The sequence below is a fragment of the Bombina bombina genome, chromosome 3 (assembly GCF_027579735.1).
Source record: "Bombina bombina isolate aBomBom1 chromosome 3, aBomBom1.pri, whole genome shotgun sequence".
NCBI classification, from domain to species: domain Eukaryota; kingdom Metazoa; phylum Chordata; class Amphibia; order Anura; family Bombinatoridae; genus Bombina; species Bombina bombina.
In genome coordinates, this window is record NC_069501.1 from 1,215,825,590 (window position 1) to 1,215,852,725 (window position 27,136).

At 35.9% G+C, this 27,136-nt stretch overlaps 1 protein-coding gene across 3 annotated transcripts in view; it reads left to right on the forward strand.

Moving 5' to 3' along the window:
• Nucleotides 1-27,136, forward strand: part of TENM4 (teneurin transmembrane protein 4) — a 953,133-nt gene that overhangs the window by 900,655 nt on the left and 25,342 nt on the right. For all 3 annotated transcript variants that reach the window (XM_053708674.1, XM_053708672.1, XM_053708673.1), the window contains 3 exons: nucleotides 3,401-3,555; nucleotides 7,474-8,351; nucleotides 26,722-26,894. In XM_053708674.1, coding sequence (XP_053564649.1) covers nucleotides 3,401-3,555; nucleotides 7,474-8,351; nucleotides 26,722-26,894 — 1,206 coding nt within the window. The remainder of the gene's footprint in view (nucleotides 1-3,400; nucleotides 3,556-7,473; nucleotides 8,352-26,721; nucleotides 26,895-27,136) is intronic.

Here is a 27,136-nt window from a genome sequence, read left to right on the forward strand (position 1 = left end):
CTTTCCCATATATTTTAAACTCTGCAGCTGGTATAACAAGTAATTGGAAACACATTAAGGAGAATCTTTTTAACAGCACACTGTTGCCTTATCCCCTTCACTACTGGAAATTTCAGAGAAAACGTCTCCAATGTACCGGACAATTTTTAGCATTTTTGCTATCAGTTTGTTTAAATAGGTTGTTTTTTTTTCATTTACTAATGGAAATATATATATATATATATATATATATATATATATATATATATATATATATATATATATATATATATATATATATATATATATATATATATATTAAACAACCCAAGGTATTTGATGCCACTATTTGACTGCCAAATACTATAATTAAAAAAAAAATGTTAACAGGGTTTCTAATTGAATTTATTTATACACAACTACTGCAGTCATAAGACAAATTGTTGTTCAAGCTTTTCTGGGATCCCCTTTGTTTAGAATTAGCAGACATGCATGGCTTCTCCATACACTGAGCAAAGGACTGTGTGACATAGTAACTACGTCCATTTGGCTTAAAGGGGTGGCAAAGAACTTTTGTTTTTTTAATGTGCTTTGTTCCAGACTCCCCTGAGAGGCCAAAAAGCAAATTCTGTAACAGAGAAGTAAATAAGAAAGTTGTTTAAAATTGAATTCTATATCTGATTCATGAAAATTTAATTTTGACTTCATGGTCCCTTTAATTTAACCCTGTATGCATATGTATTAAAACTCAGAGCATGAAAAATTGGGTATCGCAAAAACTAATTTGTTTCCCAAGCAGCAGAGACATTTGCAAGTAAACATTCTCATTGAATATGCAACTTACATGATTTGTAGCACAGAGTCAGCAACCGTGTATTTGATTTGACAGCTAGAGTGCATCATAAATATAAAATTTGCATCAAAATTCTATGTAATTCAATAAAAAAGACTTCTGTGCATATTTACACATTTCAAGCAAGTTAAAACTGTTCCCTACAGATTGGGTATTGACATACAGGTGATACAATGAAATATTTTGTATCCTTCCTATTTAAAGTGATGGTAATCTCTCCCCTTTTTAAAAACAGATCTGTAATGTTGGTGATATTTTAGATATAGTTTAATTCGTTAGTTGTAATAAAGATGTGCTATAACTTACTTTTTAATATAGATATGAAATTCAAATACCCCGCGCACCGCCGCCCACTTCAAAAGTAAATTTTTCTGGGAGCTAACGGTTTGAACTGTTCTCCAATCAGCACTCTCCCCATATGGCGCCTTTTGTTGTAGCTAGAGCACTGATTGAAGAACAATTCAAACTGTTAGCTCACATAAAAATTGACTTTTGAAGTGGGTGGCGGAATGCATTTCAGATCTATATTAAAAAGTAAGTTATAGCGCATCTTTATTACAACTGATGAATTAAACTCCATCTAAAATATCACTAACATTCCGGATCTGTTTTCACAAAGGGGAGAGTTTATCATCATGCTCCCTGCTTTGCTGTTTTATCAACCAAAATGGGGACTGAGCATATTCTTTAATTACATTTTTTATATATTTATTCTTGTATAATGTTTATATTTTCTGTAAAATTGTTATACATAACATTTGTTTTGACTGAGATAAGTATCTCATGCATATTTACGTTTTATTTGAGCCATCTCTTTCATATGTGTGTATGTATGTATATATATATTTATATATATATATAGGCTTATGTGTATGTTGCTTATATATACACTATATATATATATATATAGGCTTATGTGTATGTTGCGTATATATACTGTGGTGTATATATATATATATATATATATATATATATATATATATATATATATATATATATATATATATTAATGGTAGAAACATTTGTGAGTACCGTGTCCTTTTAAGCCAAGATACGAAGATGCTGTGCACGTGTGTACTGCTTAGCATGCCACACCAAATTCACTAGATCTCATCTGACAACTTATTTTTCTTGACATAGCAAGTAACAGTATTTTTACCACATTTATAAAACAGGAGGTGATTCTGTGACCTTTGTTGCCAGCTCTAGTTCTGAAGCTGTCCTGTCTGTGCGCTAGTAATCTTCCCTGGCAGCGTGCTGTGAAATGAGCTAGTGTCAGGATATAGAGTGAGCACGTACACCAGCTTTGCAGTGGGGATTTGTGGGTACGCAGGGCAGCGCCATTTGTCTTCTGTGGATTGTTATATACTCATTGATTATTAAAGGAACACTAAAGTAACAAATGTGTTAGAGAGACATTTTTATTTAATGAAAATATTAGCAATCTGAAGACTTGAAAAATATCCAAGGTATGATATGGACATGTTTCCAAGCCAAACTTCTATACACAACACGAGTTAAAAGGGCAATAAACACTGAGATTTAAAAATAAAAGGTTTAGTTATACATAGTAACACAACTTTGCAATACACACTATAATTTATTTTGCCCCCATCTTATGTAATTTAGCTCTGAAAATGGTGGCGTTTCAAGTTCTCAGGCGTTTCAAGTTCTCAGAACTGAAAAATCACACTCCAGATTACTCAAGGCTAACCCTGCTACATATTCTCCTTAATTGACTTTAACAGAAAAGAGCTGCAAAACAATGCACTTTATACTATCAGAGTGACTGTGGCTAGCTAGCCCTGTCAGCTGCAGACTCAAGCCCAGATTGGCTCCTCGAAATTAGTCAAGGGGTGGATGGAGTTTGCCTATTACAACAAACAATATTTAAAGGGACAGTCTACTCCAGAATTTGTATTGATTAAAAAGATAGATAATCCCGTTATTACCCATTCCCCAGTTTTGCATAACCAGCACAGTTATATTAATACACTTATTACCTCTGTGATAACCTTGTATCTAAGCCTCTGCAGACTACCCCCTTATCTCAGTTTATTTGACAGACTTGCATTTTAGCCAATCAGTGCTGACTCATAAATAACTCCAGGGGAGTGAGCATAATGTTATTTATATGAAACACATGAACTAATGCTGTCTAGCTGTGAGAAACTGTCAAAATGCAGTGAGAGAAGAGGCAGCCTTCAACCTTAGAAATTAGCACATGAGCCTACCTAGGTTTAGCTCTGAACAAAGAATACCAAGAGAACTAAATTGGATGATAAAAACAAATTGGAAAGGTTTTTTTTATATGCACACTTTCTGAGGCACCAGCTATTACTGAGCATGTGCAAAAGTTCACAGTGTTTACGTGTATGAGTCTTTGATTGGCAGATGGCTGTCACATGATACAGGGGGCTGGCAAATTGAAGTCAATTTTAAAATTTGTAAGTGCTATTTCACAGTTTTTATGCACTTATTGAATATGCAGTTTTTCTGTAGTTAATAATCTTTAAGAGTCAGTTATACAGAAAAGACTTGATTGGATTTACAATATTTCTTTAACAGGAATCACAGTGGACAAGTTCGGACTGATATATTTTGTTGATGGCACTATGATCCGGCGGATTGACCAGAACGGTATCATCTCAACCCTACTGGGCTCCAATGACCTGACCTCAGCGCGACCCCTCAGTTGCGATTCCGTCATGGACATCTCTCAGGTACCGAGCAACGTTCCTCAGGCGACCATGTCTGCTTATTGCATTTCATTGGCGACAGAGTCTAATCTTTCTGTTCATGACTGGGTAATGTGACAGTTCCAGGGACTGTATCAGATTAGTTTGTATTGGTTGGGTGCCGCTCTCCTAAAATTTGCAACAGCAGGAAAATAAGAGGATTTGGTTTGTATCAGAATGCAAATTAGTTTCAGTTGATCTCTTGCTGAGCTTTTAAGAGCAAGAGATCAAAACAAGTTTTCATTTGTTTTGCTCATTATAATGCAGATACATTTTGCCCATGAAATATTTGATTTAAGGCCTTTTCATCTGCGGCAGAAACTCAGCATTTTCTTTTTTATTGTGCTACTGTGTTTAATATAGGGCATGTTAGCAATTTTACAAATTTTTAGTGCAGAAAACATGCAAAAAGTTTTACAACAACCCAGGCCTCTATAAAATGTGATGAGGAACCATATGGGGTGATCTGTGTGCTCTAATTATAGGTCTTAAAGGGACATTCCAGTCAAAATTTAAAGGGACAGTCTACTCCAGAATTTTTTATTGTTTTAAAATAATAGATAATCCCTTTATTACCTATTCCCCAATTCTGCATAATTCTAACGGCTGTATTAATATATTTTTTACCTCTGAGATTAGCTTGTAATTAAACCTCTGCAGACTGCCCCCTTATCTCAGACTTGCATTTCAGCCAATCAGTAACTAGCACTGTCTTGCTGGGAAAAACTTTCAAAATGCACTGAGATAAGATGCAGCCTTCAAGGGCTAATAAATTAGCATATGATCATATCTAGGTTTAGTTTTTGAAAAATACAGCAGCTTCAATTAACAAAGTTCTGTGCTTGTGCATACTTAAATACACTTTTAAAACAGCTATAGCTTTCATTAGAAGGATTTTTGCTAATACATCATATTACAAAAATGCTTCTTTTCAAAACTAAAATGCATCCATGTGGATTCAAGTTTTGACTGCAATGTCCCTTTAATCATATTGCATATAGAGGTCAACCATTTGAGTTCTTACAATCTTTTGCTAAAACAATCTGCTATGTAATATACGTTAGCCTTGATCGCTCAATCTTTTATTGGCTGTTTTATATCAGTCGCTAATTGTCCTCAGCAGAAGAGACAGATAAAGGGAAAACATATGTTCTAGTATGGTGTTAACCTTAGAAACTAAAGTACTTTATTGAAACTAAACCTTTACTCTTATATCTCCAGTATTTAAAAACTAAAGTCATTTTAAAAATACATCTATTTATTATTTTCAGGCTAATCCTTGCATTTGATACATCATTATACCTAGCGTTTATTTACTATTTAATATCCCTTTATATCAGAGCATTTTTATAATATATCATTTTATATAGGTTGTAACACATCATTATGTCATTCAATGGGTTAAACAAATGGTGTAAGTTATTCTAAATCTTGAATATATAACATTATTATGTGCACAAACTGACTTTGGTGAAATAAACATGTTTAATATAGTAAACATAAAAAAGATCTCTTCTGCTATAGCTAAAAAGGTTCTACATTCTGGTCTCTAAGGCTGTAAAGGTCCAAAGGTTATGAAATATTTAACTGCCAGTGATGACAAGAAATGGGGTTTAAAAAATTGAAAATTCCCTTGTCAGTTCTGAGTGAGCTGTGTTCTTGATTCTAACAGCGTAAGCTGAGCTTGGAAGATTATTGCAAGGTATGGAAGCATGCATTATTAAACAAGAAACCGCACACGGTAATGCGCTTGTTCAGGGGAGGGGAGGGTTAGCTGGGAGCCCTAAGTGAATGATTCCAGACAATGCATGGAATATAGACAAGTTGTAACCAGTGTGTGTCCTGACTCATAGGCTAACTAGCTACATCAAGGGAAGTCACCGGTATCTGTGACATTGGTTGCTGATAAGCACACGCTGTAAATGGGAACAATATTAAAGGGATTTTTCTTTCCTTTCATTATTCAAATGGAACATACAATTTGAAACAACTTTTCAATGTACTTCTATTATCAAATTTTCTTTGTTTTCTTGTCGTCCTTTGTTGAAAAGCAGGAACGTAATTTCAGTGTGCACGTCTATGCAGTACTAGATGGCAGCGCTATTTCCTGTATTTCCTGTCATGTAGTGCTTCAGGCGTGTGCACGCTACCTATCTAGATAGCTCTTCAACAAAGAATTACATAAGAACAAAGCAAATTTGATAATAGAAGTCAGTTAAAAAATCTTTTTTAAAATTGTATTCTCTGTCTGAATAATGAAAGGAAAATGTTGGTTTTCATGTCTCTTTACCACTTCGGAAGACAAAGAGTTAATGGATATCTCTCTTGGATATGCATTTGAACATTTTAATATTACAAGGATTTAAAAAAAAAAAATTAGAAAAACATTTTGTGATTTTTTTTGTTTTTACCCATCTGATGTTACATTTGTGCAGCATTTACTGTTGAACACAATTTCCATTAGCTTCCTCTTACACAGCATAGGTAGGGTAACCAAGTGTCCGGTATTTCCTCAGATTGTCCAGTAAAATATATATAAAAATATTGAACATTTTAATATTACAAGGATTTAAAAAAAAAAAAATTTGAAAAAAATTTTGTGATTTTTTTTTTACCCATCTGATGTTACATTTGTGCAGCATTTACTGTTGAACACAATTTCCATTAGCTTCCTCTTACACAGCACAGGTAGGGTAACCAAGTGTCCGGTATTTCCTCAGATTGTCCAGTAAAATATATATAAAAATATTAAACATTTTAATATTACAAGGATTTAAAAAAAAAAAATTAGAATTTTTTTTTGTGATTTTGTTTTTACCCATCTGATGTTACATTTGTGCAGCATTTACTGTTGAACACAATTTCCATTAGCTTCCTCTTACACAGCACAGGTAGGGTAACCAAGTGTCCGGTATTTCAACAGACTGTCCAGTAAAATATATATAAAAATACTGAACATGTAAAGTCCCCTAAGTGGAAGCTACATTTTAAAGGCTGATTTACATTACAAATATGTCCCAAAAAGAAGCAACATTGCACATGTAGTACTTGATATGTTACTGGTAGCCATACATAGTAGAACACAATCCCCATACTGTCTTTCTGGCAGTGTAGCTACGGGGTGCTATCACTGCTCTGTGTTTTTTTTGTACTGGGAACCATGCTGGTGTAAAAACATTGCTCAATGTATGCAGCTGGCATTCAAAGTGGTCAAAATACTGCTGTGTGTGTTACTGGCAGTTAAAATGGGTACAATAATTGATTTTTGGTACTGGCACCCAGGGGTATAAAATCACTGCTCAATCGTGAAAAATATAAATGGCAGATTAAGAATGGTGCCTATGGTTGAGTGTTACCCCCTGTGTCAGGACACCATAATTTTATTATTATTATATTTTTATGAAGACCAGCTGACAACCCTAAGCACATGACAATATGTTACCCATGATGAGGACACTAGTCTAGAACTGTGTATAAACTTTGCAGGTATAGGCTAGCAAGACGTATGAGCAGGGAATGGGCGGCAGATACAGTGGCAGGTATGGGCCAACAGGACGCAGTGCTGGGTAATGGCGTCTAAGTACAAAGGACGGTATAGACTAGCAAGACGTATGCATAGACATGCAGTCGTTTCACTAAATTCCTGATCTTACACATTCCATGGAAGAACCCCTCTGCTGGCTTAATACATATAGTGAGAATTTATTCTTTAAAATAGAGCCTTATACAAAGTGATCAGTCCAAATCTGAAAGCCTTTAAAACTTTTTTTAATGAGTAAACAAAATAAAGATACAAAAATATCATTAACTAATTGTCTTTAATAAAGGGATTCATATTTCAGTTAATTGTTTTAATAATAATTTATTAGGTATTGTCTCAAAATATTTTTATGTATTTTTTAGGTTCGTTTAGAATGGCCAACAGACTTAGCTGTCAATCCATTGGATAACTCACTTTATGTCCTGGATAATAATGTTGTGCTTCAGATTTCTGAAAATCACCAGGTGCGCATTGTTGCAGGAAGACCAATGCACTGCCAGGTACCAGGGATTGACCATTTTCTGCTAAGCAAAGTGGCTGTTCATGCAACCTTGGAAGCAGCTACAGCGCTGGCTGTATCTCATAATGGCATTTTGTACATCTCTGAAACAGATGAGAAAAAGATCAACAGAATCAGACAGGTCACCACCAATGGGGAAATTTCATTGGTCGCTGGAGCACCAAGTGGTTGCGATTGCAAGAATGAAGCCAACTGTGAGTGTTTTTCTGGAGATGATGGCTACGCAAAAGATGCCAAACTAAATGCTCCCTCATCTCTTGCAGTCTGCGCTGATGGTGAGCTTTATGTGGCAGATCTTGGAAATATTAGGATACGATTTATCCGCACAAACAAGCCATTCCTTAATAGTCAAAACTTGTACGAGGTTTCTTCTCCGGTTGACCAGGAGTTGTACCTTTTCGACACTACTGGGAGACACGTTTACACTCAAAGCCTTATTACCGGAGATTATCTCTTCAACTTCACATATACTGGTGAAGGAGACCTGACCCTCATCACCGATAACAATGGGAATACATTAAATATAAGGAGAGATTCAACTGGAATGCCACTTTGGTTAGTGGTCCCTGATGGTCAAGTCTATTGGTTGACTATAGGTACAAACAGTGCCCTTAAGAGTGTGTCAGCTCAAGGACACGAATTGGCCATGATGACGTATCACGGAAATTCAGGTCTACTTGCAACCAAGAGTGATGAAAATGGATGGACAACCTTTTATGAGTAAGTAGATAAGTTGCTGAACATTTTATTTTTACTTTCTGTCTTAAAATAGCCACTTAGTAAGTATTAATGCAAACGGCAAATGCTTTCCCAACCTTTTCTACAAAATGGAAAACTAATACACACTACATCACCATAAATTCTTACCATTGAAGATTATTATGCTTTAGTTGAAGTAGAAAATGTTTTTGTTTTAAGTCAAATCTAAAAGCATGTCGACATAAATTATTGACAAATTCCTAAAGGAATAGCAGCTATAAATGTAATTCTGCCAATATTAAATTGACTACAAACGTGCAGGGTCAGATTTTTCCATCTGTGACTGTTTTCATTTTAATGACAACTGATAGACGGCATTGAACACAGATTTTGTATTCAGAAGGTTTCACTTATGCCGTTATTTATGTCTGACATAAACGATAGGTTTCTAACTGAAAATACCTTTTTACTCTGCATTAGTTCAGAAATACTGTTCTGTAAAATACTCGCTGTAATCAGAATAGTATAAGTAATTCAAGAGAAAAAGCAAAAACACATTTCATTTCTGTAACTTGCTTGCACAAATAAGCTGCAGGTACCATTACAGAATTTAAAGGGACAGTCTAAAATTGTTTAAAAAGATAGATAATCCCTTGATACCCATTCCCCAGTTATGCACAGCCAACATGGTTTTATTAATATACTTTTTACCTCTGTGATTGCCTTGTATCTAAGCCTCTGCAGACTGCCCCCTTATCTCAAGGCTATTTATTTATTATCTATTGACTTGCATTTTAGCCAATTAATGCAGTGTCCTGCACAACTCCACATGAGAGAGCACAATGCAATCTATAAGGCACACATGAATTAGCAGTCTCCTGTTGTGAAAAGCTAATAAAAAAGCATGTTGTTAGAGGCTGTCTGCAGTGGCTTAGAAACAGCCAGAAATTTAGAGGAATAAATGCTATAAAGTATATTAATATAACAATGTTTGTTGTGCAAAGCTGGGGAATGGGTAGCAAAGGTATAATCTATCTATTTAAACAATAACAATTGTGGTGTAGACTGTCCCTTTAATGAAACTGTCTGTGTAAGGCAGTTTATTCAGCAGAACAGGGGTGATTAAATTATCCTATGTAACTAATTATGAGATAGCTCTCCAGATTTTAGTGAACTGGCTCCTTATTTCAAAAAAAATACTTGCTTTTTAAGCTAAGAAATAATGGAGTAGTGGGCAGAAACGTTTCTATTAATATTTTACCATTTAAAAAAAACTTTGAGACTATGAGCTCACATTTAATGATGCCTAGTTTATCTGTCTGATAGTTAATGTGCACTAGGACATTTCTGCAGTGCTATAAATCTTATAATTATAAGCCACAGATAAATTAATCGTCTTCTTATAATGCATCGTCAAAATCGAAATGGTGCGCTAATTAAAAAACAAAGCCGTTTTTGCATTGTTACAACAAACTATGAAGTTGAGTTTGGTGCTACTAAGTATCCTGAACTTTAATTCAAGTCATACAAACATTATTTACATTGAGGCATTGAAGGGGCAGTAAGCAAATTGGGATTGAAATATAAAATGCGCCGCAAAATAGCTTTGCAATACACTGTCATTGTTTATCCCCCCCCCCCCCATTCCTATTTAAATGTTCCAGTACTAAAATTTGAAAGAGCACAAGACAGGTTCACAAGCCTTACCTTGTCACATATCTGTCCCTAATTTACAGTATGTTATCTTGTGTTTTCTGATTAAACCTTTCTGCAGCCACAGAGGCTGTGCATGTGCGTTACTATCACTTATTTATATCTATAGAACTCTTCTCTATCAATTAAAACCTAGTCAGTGGTTTAACCACAGTGCTGAGCTTTAACGCCGTTAGGATGGAATTAAAGATCCTTCCCTATTTGGCATCCTGCACCATCCTCCTTTTACTTAATGGGAAATGGGACTGGGGGCGTGCCTAGAATCATGGGCAGTCCCCCATGATCCGATTATGTGATTGCATCAATGATCGGGTGATTTCCCTTTTCAAGCAAGTGTTTACTAAACACTTGCCCCTGGCATGAAGGGGTTAAAGGACTATAAAAATACAGTAGCACTGCATAATCAATAGCTCATACTCTGCATTTTAAATAAGCATTTATTTCTTCTGTTATGTGTGATCAGTCCACGGGTCATCATTACTTCTGGGATATAACTCCTCCCCAACAGGAAATGCAAGAGGATTCACCCAGCAGAGCTGCATATAGCTCCTCCCCTCTACGTCAGTCCCAGTCATTCTCTTGCACCCAACGACTAGATAGGATGTGTGAGAGGACTATGGTGATTATACTTAGTTTTTATGACTTCAATCAAAAGTTTGTTATTTTAAAATAGCACCGGAGCGTGTTATTACTTCTCTGGCAGAGTTTGAGGAAGAATCTGACAGAGATTTTTTACTATGATTTTAACCGGAGTCGTTAAGATCATATTGCTGTTCTCGACCATCTGAGGGAGGTAAAGGCTTCAGATCAGGGGACAGCGGGCAGATGAATCTGCATTGAGGTATGTGGCAGTTTTTATTTTCTGAATGGAATTGATGAGAAAAGCCTGCCATACCGTTAAAATGACATGTATGTATACACTTCAGTATTCTGGGGATGGTATTTCACCGGAACTACTGTGTTAAAGGTCACTAATCCTTTTAATAACTATTCTCATGTTAAACGTTTTTGCTGGAATGTAGAATCGTTTACATTGCTGAGGTACTGTGTGAATAAATATTTGGGCATTATTTTCCACTTGGCAGTTTTTTGCTTTAATTGTGACAGTTTCGTTTCTCTTCACTGCTGTGTGGGAGAGGGAGGGGCCGTTTTTGGCGCTCTTTGCTACGCATCAAAAAATTCCAGTCAGCTACTTTTATATTTCCTGCATGATCCGGTTCATCTCTGACAGATCTCAGGGGTCTTCAAACTTCTTTGAAGGGAGGTAAATTCTCTCAGCAGAGCTGTGAGAATTCTTATAGTGACTGTGTATAAAAAACGTTGTTTTGGTTTCTTATGTACAAATTTAATTAGTGTTGTTTTTTACTAATGGGAACAAACCTTTGCTAAAAGTTGGGTTGTTTTAAAGTTTGATGCAATAACTGTTTTTCAGTTCATTATTTCAACTGTCATTTAATCGTTAGTACCTCTTTGAGGCACAGTGCGTTTTTTTTTTGCTAAAAAAGATTATAACCAAGTTGTAAGTTTTTTTTTGCTAGTGTGTTAAACATGTCTGACTCAGAGGAAGATATCTGTGTCATTTGTTCCAATGCCAAGGTGGAGCCCAATAGAAATTTATGTACTAACTGTATTGATGCTACTTTAAATAAAAGTCAATCTGTACAATGTGAACAAATTTCACCAAACAGCGAGGGGAGAGTTATGCCGACTAACTCGCCTCACGCGACAGTACCTGCATCTCCCGCCAGGGAGGTGCGTGATATTTTGGCGCCCAGTACATCTGGGCGGCCATTACAGATAACATTACAAGATATGGCTACTGTTATGACTGAAGTTTTGTCTAAATTACCTGAACTAAGAGGCAAGCGCGATCACTCTGGGGTGAGAACAGAGTGCGCTGACAATGCTAGGGCCATGTCTGATACTGCGTCACAGCTCGCAGAGCATGAGGACGGAGAGCTTCATTCTGTGGGTGACGGTTCTGATCCAAACAGATTGGACTCAGATATTTCAAATTTTAAATTTAAATTGGAGAACCTCCGTGTACTACTAGGGGAGGTCTTAGCAGCTCTCAACGATTGTAACACTGTTGCAATACCAGAGAAACTGTGTAGGTTGGATAAATACTTTGCGGTACCGGCGAGTACTGACGTTTTTCCTATACCTAAGAGACTAACTGAAATTGTTACTAAGGAGTGGGATAGACCCGGTGTGCCGTTCTCACCCCCTCCAATATTTAGAAAGATGTTTCCAATAGACGCCACCACTCGGGACTTATGGCAAACGGTCCCCAAGGTGGAGGGAGCAGTTTCTACTTTAGCTAAGCGTACCACTATCCCGGTGGAGGATAGCTGTGCTTTCTCAGATCCAATGGATAAAAAATTAGAGGGTTACCTTAAGAAAATGTTTGTTCAACAAGGTTTTATATTACAACCCCTTGCATGTATCGCGCCGATTACGGCTGCGGCAGCATTTTGGATTGAGTCGCTTGAAGAGAACCTTAGTTCCTCTACGCTAGACGACATTACGGACAGACTTAGAGTCCTTAAACTAGCTAATTCTTTCATTTCGGAGGCCGTAGTACATTTAACCAAACTTACGGCTAAGAACTCAGGATTCGCCATACAGGCACGCAGGGCACTGTGGCTAAAGTCCTGGTCAGCTGATGTTACTTCTAAGTCCAAATTACTTAATATACCTTTCAAGGGGCAGTCCTTATTCGGGCCCGGTTTGAAAGAAATTATCGCTGACATTACGGGAGGTAAGGGCCACGCCCTACCTCAAGACAAGGCCAAAGCTAAGGCTAGACAGTCTAATTTTCGTCCCTTTCGGAATTTCAAAACAGGAGCAGCATCAACCTCCACTGCACCAAAACAGGAAGGAGCTGTTGCTCGTTACAGGCAAGGCTGGAAGTCTAACCAGTCCTGGAACAAAAGCAAGCAGGCCAGGAAACCTGCTGCTGCCCCAAAGACAGCATGAACCGAGAGCCCCCGATCCGGGACCGGATCTAGTAGGGGGCAGACTCTCTCTCTTCGCCCAGGCCTGGGCAAGAGATGTTCAGGATCCCTGGGCACTAGAGATCATATCTCAGGGATACCTTCTAGACTTCAAATTATCTCCCCCAAGAGGGAGATTTCATCTGTCAAGGTTGTCAACAAACCAGATAAAGAAAGAAGCGTTTCTACGCTGCGTACAAGATCTGTTAACAATGGGAGTGATCCATCCGGTTCCGTGGTCGGAACAAGGACAAGGGTTCTACTCAAACCTGTTTGTGGTTCCCAAAAAAGAGGGAACTTTCAGGCCAATCTTAGATTTAAAGACTCTAAACAAATTCCTAAGAGTTCCATCGTTCAAAATGGAAACTATTCGAACAATCTTACCCATGATCCAAGAGGGTCAGTACATGACCACAGTGGATTTAAAGGATGCTTACCTTCACATACCGATCCACAAAGATCATCACCGGTATCTAAGGTTTGCCTTCTTAGACAGGCACTACCAGTTTGTAGCTCTTCCATTCGGATTGGCTACGGCTCCAAGAATCTTCACAAAGGTTCTGGGTGCCCTTCTAGCGGTACTAAGACCGCGAGGGATTTCGGTAGCTCCGTACCTAGACGACATTCTAATACAAGCTTCAAGCTTTCAAACTGCCAAGTCTCATACAGAGTTAGTTCTGGCATTTCTAAGGTCGCATGGATGGAAAGTGAACGAAAAGAAGAGTTCTCTCTTTCCTCTCACAAGAGTTCCATTCTTGGGGACTCTTATAGATTCTGTAGAAATGAAGATTTACCTGACAGAAGACAGGTTAACAAAACTTCAAAATGCATGCCGCGTCCTTCATTCCATTCAACACCCGTCAGTAGCTCAATGCATGGAGGTGATCGGCTTAATGGTAGCGGCAATGGACATAGTACCTTTTGCACGCCTACACCTCAGACCGCTGCAATTATGCATGCTAAGTCAGTGGAATGGGGATTACTCAGATTTGTCCCCTACTCTGAATTTGAATCAAGAGACCAGAAATTCTCTTCTATGGTGGCTTCATCGGCCACACCTGTCCAGGGGGATGCCATTCAGCAGGCCAGACTGGACAATTGTAACAACAGACGCCAGCCTACTAGGTTGGGGCGCTGTCTGGAATTCTCTGAAGGCTCAGGGACTATGGAATCAGGAGGAGAGTCTCCTTCCAATAAACATTCTGGAATTGAGAGCAGTTCTCAATGCCCTTCTGGCTTGGCCCCAGTTAATAACTCGGGGGTTCATCAGGTTTCAGTCGGACAACATCACGACTGTAGCTTACATCAACCATCAGGGAGGGACAAGAAGCTCCCTAGCAATGATGGAAGTATCAAAGATAATTCGCTGGGCAGAGTCTCACTCTTGCCACCTGTCAGCAATCCACATCCCGGGAGTGGAGAACTGGGAGGCGGATTTCTTGAGTCGCCAGACTCTTCATCCGGGGGAGTGGGAACTTCATCCGGAGGTCTTTGCCCAAATACTTCGACGTTGGGGCAAACCAGAGATAGATCTCATGGCGTCTCGCCAGAACGCCAAACTTCCTCGCTACGGGTCCAGATCCAGGGATCCGGGAGCAGTTCTGATAGATGCTTTGACAGCACCTTGGAACTTCAGGATGGCTTATGTGTTTCCACCCTTCCCGCTGCTTCCTCGATTGATTGCCAAAATCAAACAGGAGAGAGCATCAGTAATTCTAATAGCACCTGCTTGGCCACGCAGGACTTGGTATGCAGATCTAGTGGACATGTCATCCTGTCCGCCTTGGTCTCTACCTCTAAGACAGGACCTTCTGATACAGGGTCCATTCAAACATCAAAATCTAACTTCTCTGAAGCTGACTGCTTGGAAATTGAACGCTTGATTTTATCAAAACGTGGTTTTTCTGAGTCGGTTATTGATACCCTGATTCAGGCTAGGAAGCCTGTTACCAGAAGGATTTACCATAAAATATGGCGGAAATACCTATACTGGTGCGAATCCAAAGGTTACTCCTGGAGTAAGGTTAGGATCGCTAGGATATTGTCTTTTCTACAAGAAGGTTTAGAAAAGGGTTTATCAGCTAGTTCATTAAAGGGACAGATTTCAGCTCTGTCCATCTTGTTACACAGACGTCTGTCAGAAAATCCAGACGTCCAGTCCTTTTGTCAGGCTTTAGCTAGGATCAAACCTGTGTTTAAAGCTGTTGCTCCACCATGGAGTTTAAACTTAGTTCTTAACGTTTTACAGGGTGTTCCGTTTGAACACCTTCATTCCATTGATATAAAAATGTTATCTTGGAAAGTTCTGTTTTTAATGGCTATTTCCTCGGCTCGAAGAGTCTCTGAGTTATCAGCCTTACATTGTGATTCCCCTTATCTGATTTTTCACTCAGACAAGGTAGTTCTGCGTACTAAACCTGGGTTCTTACCTAAGGTAGTCACTAACAGGAACATCAATCAAGAGATTGTTGTCCCATCCTTGTGTCCAAATCCTTCTTCAAAGAAGGAACGTCTTTTACACAATCTGGATGTAGTTCGTGCCCTCAAGTTCTACTTGCAGGCAACTAAAGATTTTCGCCAAACTTCTTCCTTGTTTGTCGTTTACTCTGGACAGAGGAGAGGTCAAAAAGCTTCTGCTACCTCTCTCTCTTTTTGGCTTCGTAGCATAATACGTTTAGCCTATGAGACTGCTGGACAGCAGCCTCCTGAAAGAATTACAGCTCACTCCACTAGAGCTGTGGCTTCCACTTGGGCCTTTAAGAATGAGGCCTCTGTTGAACAGATTTGCAAGGCTGCAACTTGGTCTTCGCTTCATACTTTTTCCAAATTTTACAAATTTGACACTTTTGCTTCTTCGGAGGCTATTTTTGGGAGAAAGGTTCTTCAGGCAGTGGTTCCTTCTGTATAATGAGCCTGCCTATCCCTCCCGTCATCCGTGTACTTTTGCTTTGGTATTGGTATCCCAGAAGTAATGATGACCCGTGGACTGATCACACATAACAGAAGAAAACATAATTTATGCTTACCTGATAAATTCCTTTCTTCTGTTGTGTGATCAGTCCACGGCCCGCCCTGTTTTAAGGCAGGTAAATATTTTTTAAAATTATACTCCAGTCACCACTTCACCCTTGGTTACTCCTTTCTCGTTGATTCTTGGTCGAATGACTGGGACTGACGTAGAGGGGAGGAGCTATATGCAGCTCTGCTGGGTGAATCCTCTTGCATTTCCTGTTGGGGAGGAGTTATATCCCAGAAGTAATGATGACCCGTGGACTGATCACACAACAGAAGAAAGGAATTTATCAGGTAAGCATAAATTATGTTTTTTTTAGGACAAATTTCAAAATGTATTTCAATTTGCAGGACCCTTGTATCATGTGACAGTTTTCAGCCAATCTTAGACTCATATACGTATATACTAAATTCTTGCGCATGCTCAGTAGCTGTTGCTTTATAAAGTGTGCATATAAAAAGACTGTGCACAATTTGATAATGGAAGCAAATTGGAATGTCTCTTAAAAATGTATATCTAAACCCCTTTAACTTAAGCCACGCTTAAAGGGATACAGAACCTAAACATTTTTTTGTTCTCTTGCTATCTTTATTTGAAAAAGAAGGCATCTAAGCTAAGGAGCCAGCAAATGTTTGGTTCAGAACCATGGACAGCACTTGTTTATTGGTGCTGTCCAATCAGCAAGGAAACCTCAGGTTGTTCACCGAAAATGGGCCGGCATCTAAACTTACATTCTTGCTTTTCAAATAAACATACCAAGAGAATGAAGAAAATTTGATAATAGGAGTAAATTAGAAAAGTTGCTTAAAATTGCATGCACTATCTGAATCACGAAAGAAAAAAATTGAGCTCAGTGTCCCTTTAAATATTGACAATAGAATCCCATTAAAGGAACACTAAATACACTTCGTGCACCTCCATCTAATCATTGGTGCTGCCATTATGAAACCTAGGTCTAGTTTACACAGCTAGTATCTGAAGGGGAATTGCTGCACATCTGCAAACACATCAGCACTGGAATGTGGTGAAAGCTAGATTTCAACATGGCGCAACCCATGACTAGAGGTAGGCAGGGACTAGCCTTAATACTATGCTTAAAAATTATATTTAGTGTCCCTTTAAACACTAAAAACTAAATACCAGGTATTATGATATATTCTTCAATGCAAAGATTATCTGGACATAATATGCAGGCATATTTCAAATTACATTAGTTGTTTATATACTGAAATAAAATAAGTGTTGAGTTTTATTGTCCATAATGCAAAGGGCTCTGCCATCTTGTAACCTAAGTTTCTTTTTCTGCTGAGACCAATTAGGGTCACAAATGGTTCACTGGAGTGTTCAAACAATGACTGAGTGGGATATTGCAGTGTTAAAAGGACACTGAACCCAATTTTTTTCTTTCGTGATTCAGATAGAGCATGAAATTTTAAGCAACTTTCTAATTTACGCCTATTATCAAATGTTCTTCATTCTCTAGGTATCTTTATTTTAAATGCAAGAATGTAAGTTTAGATGCCGGCCCATTTTTGGTGAACAACCTGGGTTGTTCTTGCTGATTGGTGGATAAATTCATCCACCAATGAACAAGTACTGTCCATGGTCCTGAAATAAACAAATAGCTTAGATGCCTTCTTTTTCAAATAAAGATAGCAAGAGAACGAAGAAAAATTGATAATAGGAGTAAATTAGCAAGTTGCTTAAAATTGCATGCTCTATCTGAATCACTAAAGAAAAAAATTGGGTTCAGTGTCCCTTTAAGTCTATAAACTGCACTTCCACTTTTTACAGGAATTGGAAAGCCACATTTTTAAAATGTAATTACAGTAAAAGTGGACAAAAAAATAATGAAAGTAGATTAGAGTTTTTTCACTATACACATATAAACATTTTATTGTACAGTCTCAACGTGTTTAATGACCCTTTAAAATTAAAGGGACACTAAACCAATTTTTTTTCTTTCATGATTCAGATAGAGCATACAATTGTAAGAAACTTTATAATTTACTCCTATTATCAATTTTTCTTCGTTCTCTTTCTATCGTTATTTGAAGGAGAAGGCATCTAAGCTAAGGAGCCAGCCACTTTTTTGTTTAGTACCCTGAACAGCACTTGTTTATTGGTGCTGTCCAATCAGCAAGGACAACCCAGGTTGTGAAGCAAAAATGGGCCGGCTTCTAAAATTACATTCTTGCTTTTCAATTAAAGATAGAGAGAATGAAGAAAAATAATAGGAGTAAATTAGAAAGTTGCTTAAAATTGCATGCTCTATCTGAATCATGAAAGAAAAAATTTGGGTTCAGTGTCCCTTTAAATATACTATTTCTGAACTAAGTTTCTCGATTTAGTGTTTTTTTGTGGTCTCTGTCAAATTGATTTTGGATCTAGCTTACATTCTGTAATACATATGTTCATAGTAAAAAATATAGCTTGAAGATGATACTCACCATGCAAGATGGTATATTACAGGCAGCTTTGATTTCTGTGCCATTATGTGACTTCATCCTACCAGAAACAAAACAAGTAGATCATCCGAGCCAGCTGTGTTTAAAATAAGATTGGTTATATGTGTAAACACACACCCATTCCCATGTACTTGTATAATGATACATTATTTGCCAGTAACGCACAATAAAATAAAAATGAAGACTTCGAGCTTAGTACCATTTTTTTTATTATTATTCTTGTATTTTGCAACTTTATGTGAAATCGCTTTTTAATACAATTTAGAATAAAAAGTTAGTTAACATAGTGATCTTATTATGGGTTATCATAAGCATAACTCCTTCAAGAGACATTCAAGTCAAAATTAAACTTTCATGATTCAGATAGCGCAGCAATTTTAAACAACTTTTTAATTTACTTCCATTAACAAAATGTGCACAGTCTTTTTATATTTACACTTTTTTGAGTCACCAGCTCCTACTGAGCATGTGCAAGAATTCACAGAATATGCATATATGCGTTTGTGATTGGCTTATGGCTGTCAATTGGTTCAGGAGGAATGGAAATATACATAAGTTTAAAATTTGTCAGAAAAAAAATCTACTACTCATTTGAAGTTCAGACTAAGTGCATTACTTTCTTTTTTTAATTTAAACTTAAAATGATAAAAAAATAAATAAAATAAAGGAATACTAAAGTCAAAATTAAAGTTATATGATTTAGATAGAACTTGCAATTTTTAAACAACTTTCCAAATCACTTCCATTATCAAAAGATGACAATCTTTTTATATGGTCACTTTATGAGGCAGCAGCTGCTACTGAGCATGTGCAGGAAATTACAGTATATACGTATATTTGCATTGTATGATTGGCTAATGGCTGTCACATGATGCAGGGGGAGGGAAATCAAACTAACTTTGAAACTTGGCAGAAAAAAAAAATATTACTTATTTTAAATTTAGACTGTATTTTTATTATGCTATTTAAAGTAGGGATGGGCGAATGTTTCTAAAAATTAGAAATTTAAAACGAATTTTGATACATTTGTTCGTTCTAATCGAATTTCGAATGTTTATATAACATTCTAACATTCTATTTTTGAATTTTCGTTTTAAAATTTTTCAATAAAATTCAAAAATATTCATTCGGATAATAGAATGTTTAGCTATGAATTTTATATTACATTCAATTTAAAAATGTAATATTCAAATTCAAAAGTGACATTCGAATTTGAATGTGACATTCAAATTCGAATGTAACTTTCGAATTTGAAATAATATTTCTAGTCTACAGCTGTTTAATATAAGTTTAATATAAGTGTAATATTTGAATTTGAATGCTACATTCAAATTCGAATGTAACTTTCGAATTTGAAATAGTATTTCTAGTCTACAGCTGTTTAATATAAGTTTAATATAAGTGTAATATTTGAATTTGAATGCTACATTCAAATTCAAATGTAACATTCAAATTCGAAATAGTATTTCAAGTCTAATACTGTGTTTTATAAATTTTAATATTCGAATTCGAATGTGACATTCAAATTCGAAAGTGACATTCAAAGTGACATTCGAAAACGGTAACTAACATTCGATAATAGAATTTTTAAGAATATTCGTTCTTATCACCATTCTATTATGTAAATCAAATTTCTACAATAACATTCATTCTAACATTTGAATTTGAATATAAACACATTCGCCCATCCCTAATTTAAAGATATAGAAAATAAGAGCTCACGGTAGCATTTAGCTCTCCGAAAATGAACCAGAGATCAGATCTCTGGTTAATTTAAAAAATGTCCCTCAATTGTGCTCCACTCGTAATCTGCCACTGTGTGTGTTATCCTGTGTGTAAACTGTAACCACACAGAATGCCTAAGTAATACTTTAAAGGGACAGGAAATCCCCAAATTTTCTTTCATGATTTGGATAGAACATACAATTTTAAACAACTTTCCAATTTACTTCTATTATCAAATTTGCTTCATTATCTTATTATCCTTTGCTGAAGGAACAGCATTGCACTACTGGCAGCTGGCTGAACACATCTAGTTATCGAATCACAAGTGATGTGCAGGCACCAATTGGCAGCTATCTCCCACTAGTGTAGGATATGTGCGTATTCTTTTTCAACAAGGGATATTAAGAGAATGAAGCACATTTGAAAATAGAAGTTAATTTAAAAGTGTCTTAAAATGACATGTGCTATCTGAATTATGCAAGTTTAAATTTGACTTACCTATTCCTTTATCAGGAATAAAGCGAGGCCCTTCTCTTTGCTAGTCATTAGGACAAGGGTGTTAAACCTATTTCTCAAGAGCCTATTGCTGGCACTCATATCACATTTTAAATCAAAGTTCCAGCAGCGCTCCAATATCTTCAAAATGTTTTAATATGTGTGAATGAAAACAGATACGTTTTAGACCTACATGTCTTTAACCATGTAACGCATAACAAATTTGACTCTGGGCTCATATATGAAAACTGCACAATATGTTGATCTAAAATTAAATCTCCCCACGCCTCTAAAAATTATATGGTTGCAATAGGTTTCCAGCCTTTTTTTCTACCCTACCAGCAGCCGTATCTGAGCACAATTATAAACTTAGCTGACAGTTATGGACATACAGGATCACGTATAGGGATCTGGAATATATTACTCATGCATAATATCAGCCAAAAAGTAGACCACCTTATTACAGGATTTTCTTTAAAAACAATATTGTGTGTTATTCATCAAAGTAACCATGACTCACTTGTGCGCCCTATCCACAAGACACATTCTTGTGCATTTTACAAAGACCTGTTCAATGTTATTTCAAGGTTCAGTTCTCATTTCCAAGATCAGAATTTATACATCACTGAGTTTTGCATTAGGGATGCCATCGATCTGTCTGCAACTTTTTCTTGAATATCCTAAGGTTACTCAAGCTAACTCGCACAGCGAAGGTGTTATGTCACTTAGCAACATTATATATTCCAGCAACATGTATTATAGGTGCTCATCCATGAAATGCTCTGTTGAGTATTTTTTTTAAATCTCCATAATTTATGATGTCCCTAAGTGTCCTTCAGGATTAGGACCGTATCAGCATTATTACCAAATGCAACAGTTAAGATCCTTCAGAAATTTTAAGAGCCAAGGGAGAATATTCATATATATTTTCCTTGTTCTTTTATTCATTTAGTTAGGAATGCAATTTTATAATCTATACACCCAGGATATCTATATTATTGATTGAAGACAATGCAGAACATTAATAAAATATAGTCTTAAAATAATTAAGATTTAAAAAAAATACATTCTTAAAACGCTTTAGTAGGAGATTTTCACTTTAAAGTCTCTTCTTCAGATGAAAGCAGGTATTTTGTAGGAATCTTTTCTATCTATGGTCACAAAAACTTAAAAGGATACTTAAAGGGGCAGTATACACCAATTTTCATATAACTGCATGTAATAGACACCACTATAAAGAATAATTTGCACAGATACTGATATAAAAATCCAGTATAAAACTGTTTAAAAACTTACTTAAAAGCACCCAGTTTAGCATATGAAAAGACCCTTTCCACAAACAGGAGCAAGCTGGAGTAGGTATACATTGGTATTCTCCTAAAACTTTTGGGCTTGGTTAAAATCAGAGCTATTTTAGAAATAAGCAAAACTATACATTTTTACAAAAACACCCCCAGAAGGACTATATAAATGGATCATCTAAAAAAAACATTTATGCAAAGAAAAATCTAGTGTATAATGTCCCTTTAAGTCAAAATAAACATTTTTGATTCAGAAAGAGCATGCAGTTTTAAGACACTTTCCAATTTACTTCCATTGTCACAGTTTGCATAGTCTTTTTATGTACACACTTTCTGAGGCACAAGCTCACAGGGTATATATATATACTAGTCTGTGATTGGCTGATGTATGTCACATGATACAGGGGGCCGGAAAATGGAGAAAAAATAAATTTGTCTGAAAAAAATCTACTGCTTATTTAAAATTCAGAGTAGGTGTTAAATCATTGTCTTTTTTTATTACGCACTTGTTAATTATGCAATTCTACTGCATTGAGTGGTACTTGAATGAGATATGGAAGTAAAAATTTAACTTTCATAACGCAGACATATGGCTCAGTGATCAAAAAATTGCCGGCATAGAGAGAAATGCAATATCTTTGGGGTTTTTAAGCATTATATTGTAATTGATGTGTCTCTCTCTATTCAGAACCCTGCATAGCAAGATAAACAGCTCTGAAATTAAAATTTGTCTAAAATCTAAGATTATTTAAGGCAATGCTCAACAAATTTGTTTAATATCTAGGAGCCAACCCATAAATTTAGGAGCCAGAAACTTTTGTGTATATATATATGTATGTATATAAAGAGAGAGAAAATATGGCTCAGGAAGCTGGATTTGTCAAGTACAGGCTTAAGGTAATGACGACTTAGATAATCTCGCCAGGCCAGAGAGTTTTAGATTATCAAGCCATGAGAGTGAAAAAATAATAATACATTTTTTTTGCAACAATCTTTTTAACAATGTTATAAATATAGTGCCTAATACACATACGCTAAGCCTACCTCAAAATGTTCTCAACAAAAGATACTGAAAATTTGAGAATAGAATTAAATTGGTAAATGTTTAACCTTCCACACTCTATTTGAATCAAGTTTGATTTTGACCTCCATTTTCTTTTAAAAGATCATGAAATCCAAAATTTTGCATGAGACAGAGCATACTATTTTAAAAAAAAAGTTTCCAAATTACTTCTGTTATCAAATTTGCTTTGTTCTCATGGTATTCTTTGTTGAAAAGCATACCTAAGTAGGTAGGGTGCACATGTCTGAAGCGCAATACTGCTGCCATCTAAAACTCTAGCAAATGTATAACCTTTTAAAAAACATTCTTGCAAAACTGCTGCCATATTGTGCTCTAGACACGTGCAAGATCCTGAGATTACCTTCCTGCTATTCAGCAAAGAATACCAAGTGAATGAATTAAATATGATAATAGAAATAAATAGAAAACTTTACACTCTGTCTGAATCATGAAAGTGTTTGGGTTTCATTGCCACAAACATCTGCTCTTTGGAATGTACAGCAGTTATATTACAGTTCTGTGGGCTATTATTTTAAAAATCACTTTGTTCCATAGCATCTAATCAAAGCATGTAGAATGCGTTGGAGACCACATTCTAACTGAAAACAGATTCAATATACATTTACCAGCCCATCTATAAATCAACTTTTAAATGGCTATTGGATTTTATAAAATATTATTTGGAGAATAACATAACAATATCATTTTATTTGTGGTTACAATGTTATGTTTTATATATTTCTAATGTTCAGAATCAATATATCTCTATGTATAGCTGAATCAAAACAGAAATCTGAGACATCTAATATTAAAACTTACAGTATTATATCACTCCCTTGGAAACGAACAGAAATTGTTCTCCAATATCTTTTTCATGCTTTATTTTCTGCTAAGACATCCATCACATCAAAGCTAAAACATTTAAAATCAATGATTTTCAATTTTATAAGCAACACTGAATTCTCTTACGTTTCTCTTAACAGAAAATCCTTACAAATTGTACATTTCTTGGAATGTATCACTGCAGTGTAGCTTGTGTGTATTTATATATGGATGGAAAGAGATAGCAAGATAGATAGTGATAGAAAGATAGATAGTGATAGATGGATAGATAGTGATAGATAGATAGATAGTGATAGATGGATAGATAGTGATAGATAGATAGATAGTGATAGATGGATAGATAGTGATAGATAGATAGATAGTGATAGATGGATAGATAGTGATAGATAGATAGATAGATAGTGATATATGGATGGATAGATGGATGGATAGATAGTGATAGAAAGATAGATAGTGATAGAAAGATAGATAGTGATAGATAGATAGATAGTGATAGATAGATAGATAGATAGATAGTGATATATGGATAGATAGTGATAGATGGATAGATAGTGATAGCAAGATAGATAGTGATAGATAGATAGTGATAGATGGATAGATAGTGATAGATAGATAGATAGTGATAGCAAGATAGATAGTGATAGATAGATAGATAGTGATAGATAGATAGATAGTGATAGCAAGATAGATAGTGATAGCAAGATAGATAGTGATAGATAGATAGTGATAGATGGATAGATAGTGATAGATAGATAGATAGTGATAGCAAGATAGATAGTGATAGATAGATAGTGATAGATGGATAGATAGTGATAGATGGATAGATAGTGATATATGGATAGATAGTGATAGATGGATAGATAGTGATAGCAAGATAGATAGTGATAGAAAGATAGTGATAGATGGATAGATAGTGATATATGGATAGATAGTGATAGATGGATAGATAGTGATAGCAAGATAGATAGTGATAGATAGATAGTGATAGAAAGATAGTGATAGATGGATAGATAGTGATAGCAAGATAGATAGTGATAGATGGATAGATAGTGATAGATGGATAGATAGTGATAGATGGATAGATAGTGATAGATGGATAGATAGTGATAGATGGATAGATAGTGATAGCAAGATAGATAGTGATAGATAGATAGATAGTGATAGATAGATAGATAGTGATAGATAGATAGATAGTGATAGATAGATAGATAGTGATAGCAAGATAGATAGTGATAGATGGATAGATAGTGATAGCAAGATAGATAGTGATAGATGGATAGATAGTGATAGATGGATAGATAGTGATAGATGGATAGATAGTGATAGCAAGATAGATAGTGATAGATAGATAGTGATAGATAGATAGATAGATAGTGATAGCAAGATAGATAGTGATAGCAAGATAGATAGTGATAGCAAGATAGATAGTGATAGATAGATAGATAGTGATAGATAGATAGATAGTGATAGCAAGATAGATAGTGATAGCAAGATAGATAGTGATAGCAAGATAGATAGTGATAGATGGATAGATAGTGATAGATGGATAGATAGTGATAGATGGATAGATAGTGATAGATGGATAGATAGTGATAGATGGATAGATAGTGATAGATGGATAGATAGATGGATAGATAGATGGATGGATAGATAGATGGATAGATAGATGGATGGATAGATGGATGGATAGATGGATGGATAGATGGATGGATAGATAGATAGATGGATAGATAGATGGATAGATAGATGGATAGATAGATGGATAGATAGATGGATAGATAGATGGATAGATAGTGATAGAGAGAGAGAAGGATAGATAAATAGAGAGATAGACAGATGGATAAATAGAGAGGGAGAGAGAGAGATGGAGAACACTAGGTATTTTTGTATGAAAGCATTTGTTAAAGGTAGATTTTTAGTGTAAAAAAGTTCAGAGCCATACACCAGATATAGGCTTTATATAGTGCATATATTTGTGTGTTTTGTTATATACCAACATACAGTGTCTTTTCTGTATATGATCTAAATATCAGTGCAGTTAAAGGGACAGTCTAGTAAAGGGACAGTCTAGTATAAATTAAACTTGCATTATTCAGATAGGACTTTTAATTTTAATCAACTTTCCAATTTACTTTTATTATCAAATTTGCTTTTTTCTCTTGGTATTCTTAGTTTAAACTAAACATAGGTAGGCTCATATGCTAATTCCTAAGCCTTTGAGGGCTGCCTCTTATCACAGGCTTTTTAAATCTCTTTTCAACACAAAGAGACAGAAAGTACACGTGGGCTATATAGATAACACTGTGTTCAGGCACAGGGGGTTATTTAATATTTAGCACAAAACAATGCTAAATGCAAGACAATAGATAATAAACAGTCACAGTCATGTGATCAGGGGGCTGGAAGAAGGTTCCTAGATACAAGGTAATCACAGAGGTAAAAAGTATATTAATATAACTGTGTTGGTTATGCAAAACTGGGGAATGGGTAATAAAGGGATTATCTATCTTTTAAAACAATAACAATTCTATGGTAGACTGTCCCTTTAAATAGTCTAGTTTGCTAAATGAGGAACATAAAAGAAACCATTGCTTTAATGCATTTGTGTGACAGATATTGACACCTTTAGCTACCTTTCAAGTCCCATCGGGTCACAATCCTATTTTGCAAATACAGATGTTTCCCATAATGCATTTACACGAACACACGCCAATCTAAGCTTGCTTGTTGTTACTTAGCCTTGGATCTAGCTCAGCCTTATTGCTCATTTTCAGGTATGACAGCTTTGGGCGTCTGACCAATGTCACATTCCCAACGGGCCAAGTGAGCAGTTTTCGCAGTGACACTGACAGCTCAGTAAATGTCCACGTTGAGACATCAAATAAAGAAGATGTCACCATAACGACCAATCTGTCAGCCTCTGGGGCCTTCTACACATTGCTGCAAGGTGAGTCACACGGCCGCTAACCCACATAACGGTGCTTAAAGCATTTAATATCACCGGATGCTTATATATTCTCCATAAAACTGCAGTTCTTATTATTTTATATGTTTAGTACTTTACGATTTTTAGACATGTTTTAATTTAAGAAAGTTTATGTTTATATTCAACAAAGGTTATAATTGTATGAGAAAAAAATTAATGCGTAAGATATCCCCACAGGTGATAAATATGAGACACAAAATGAA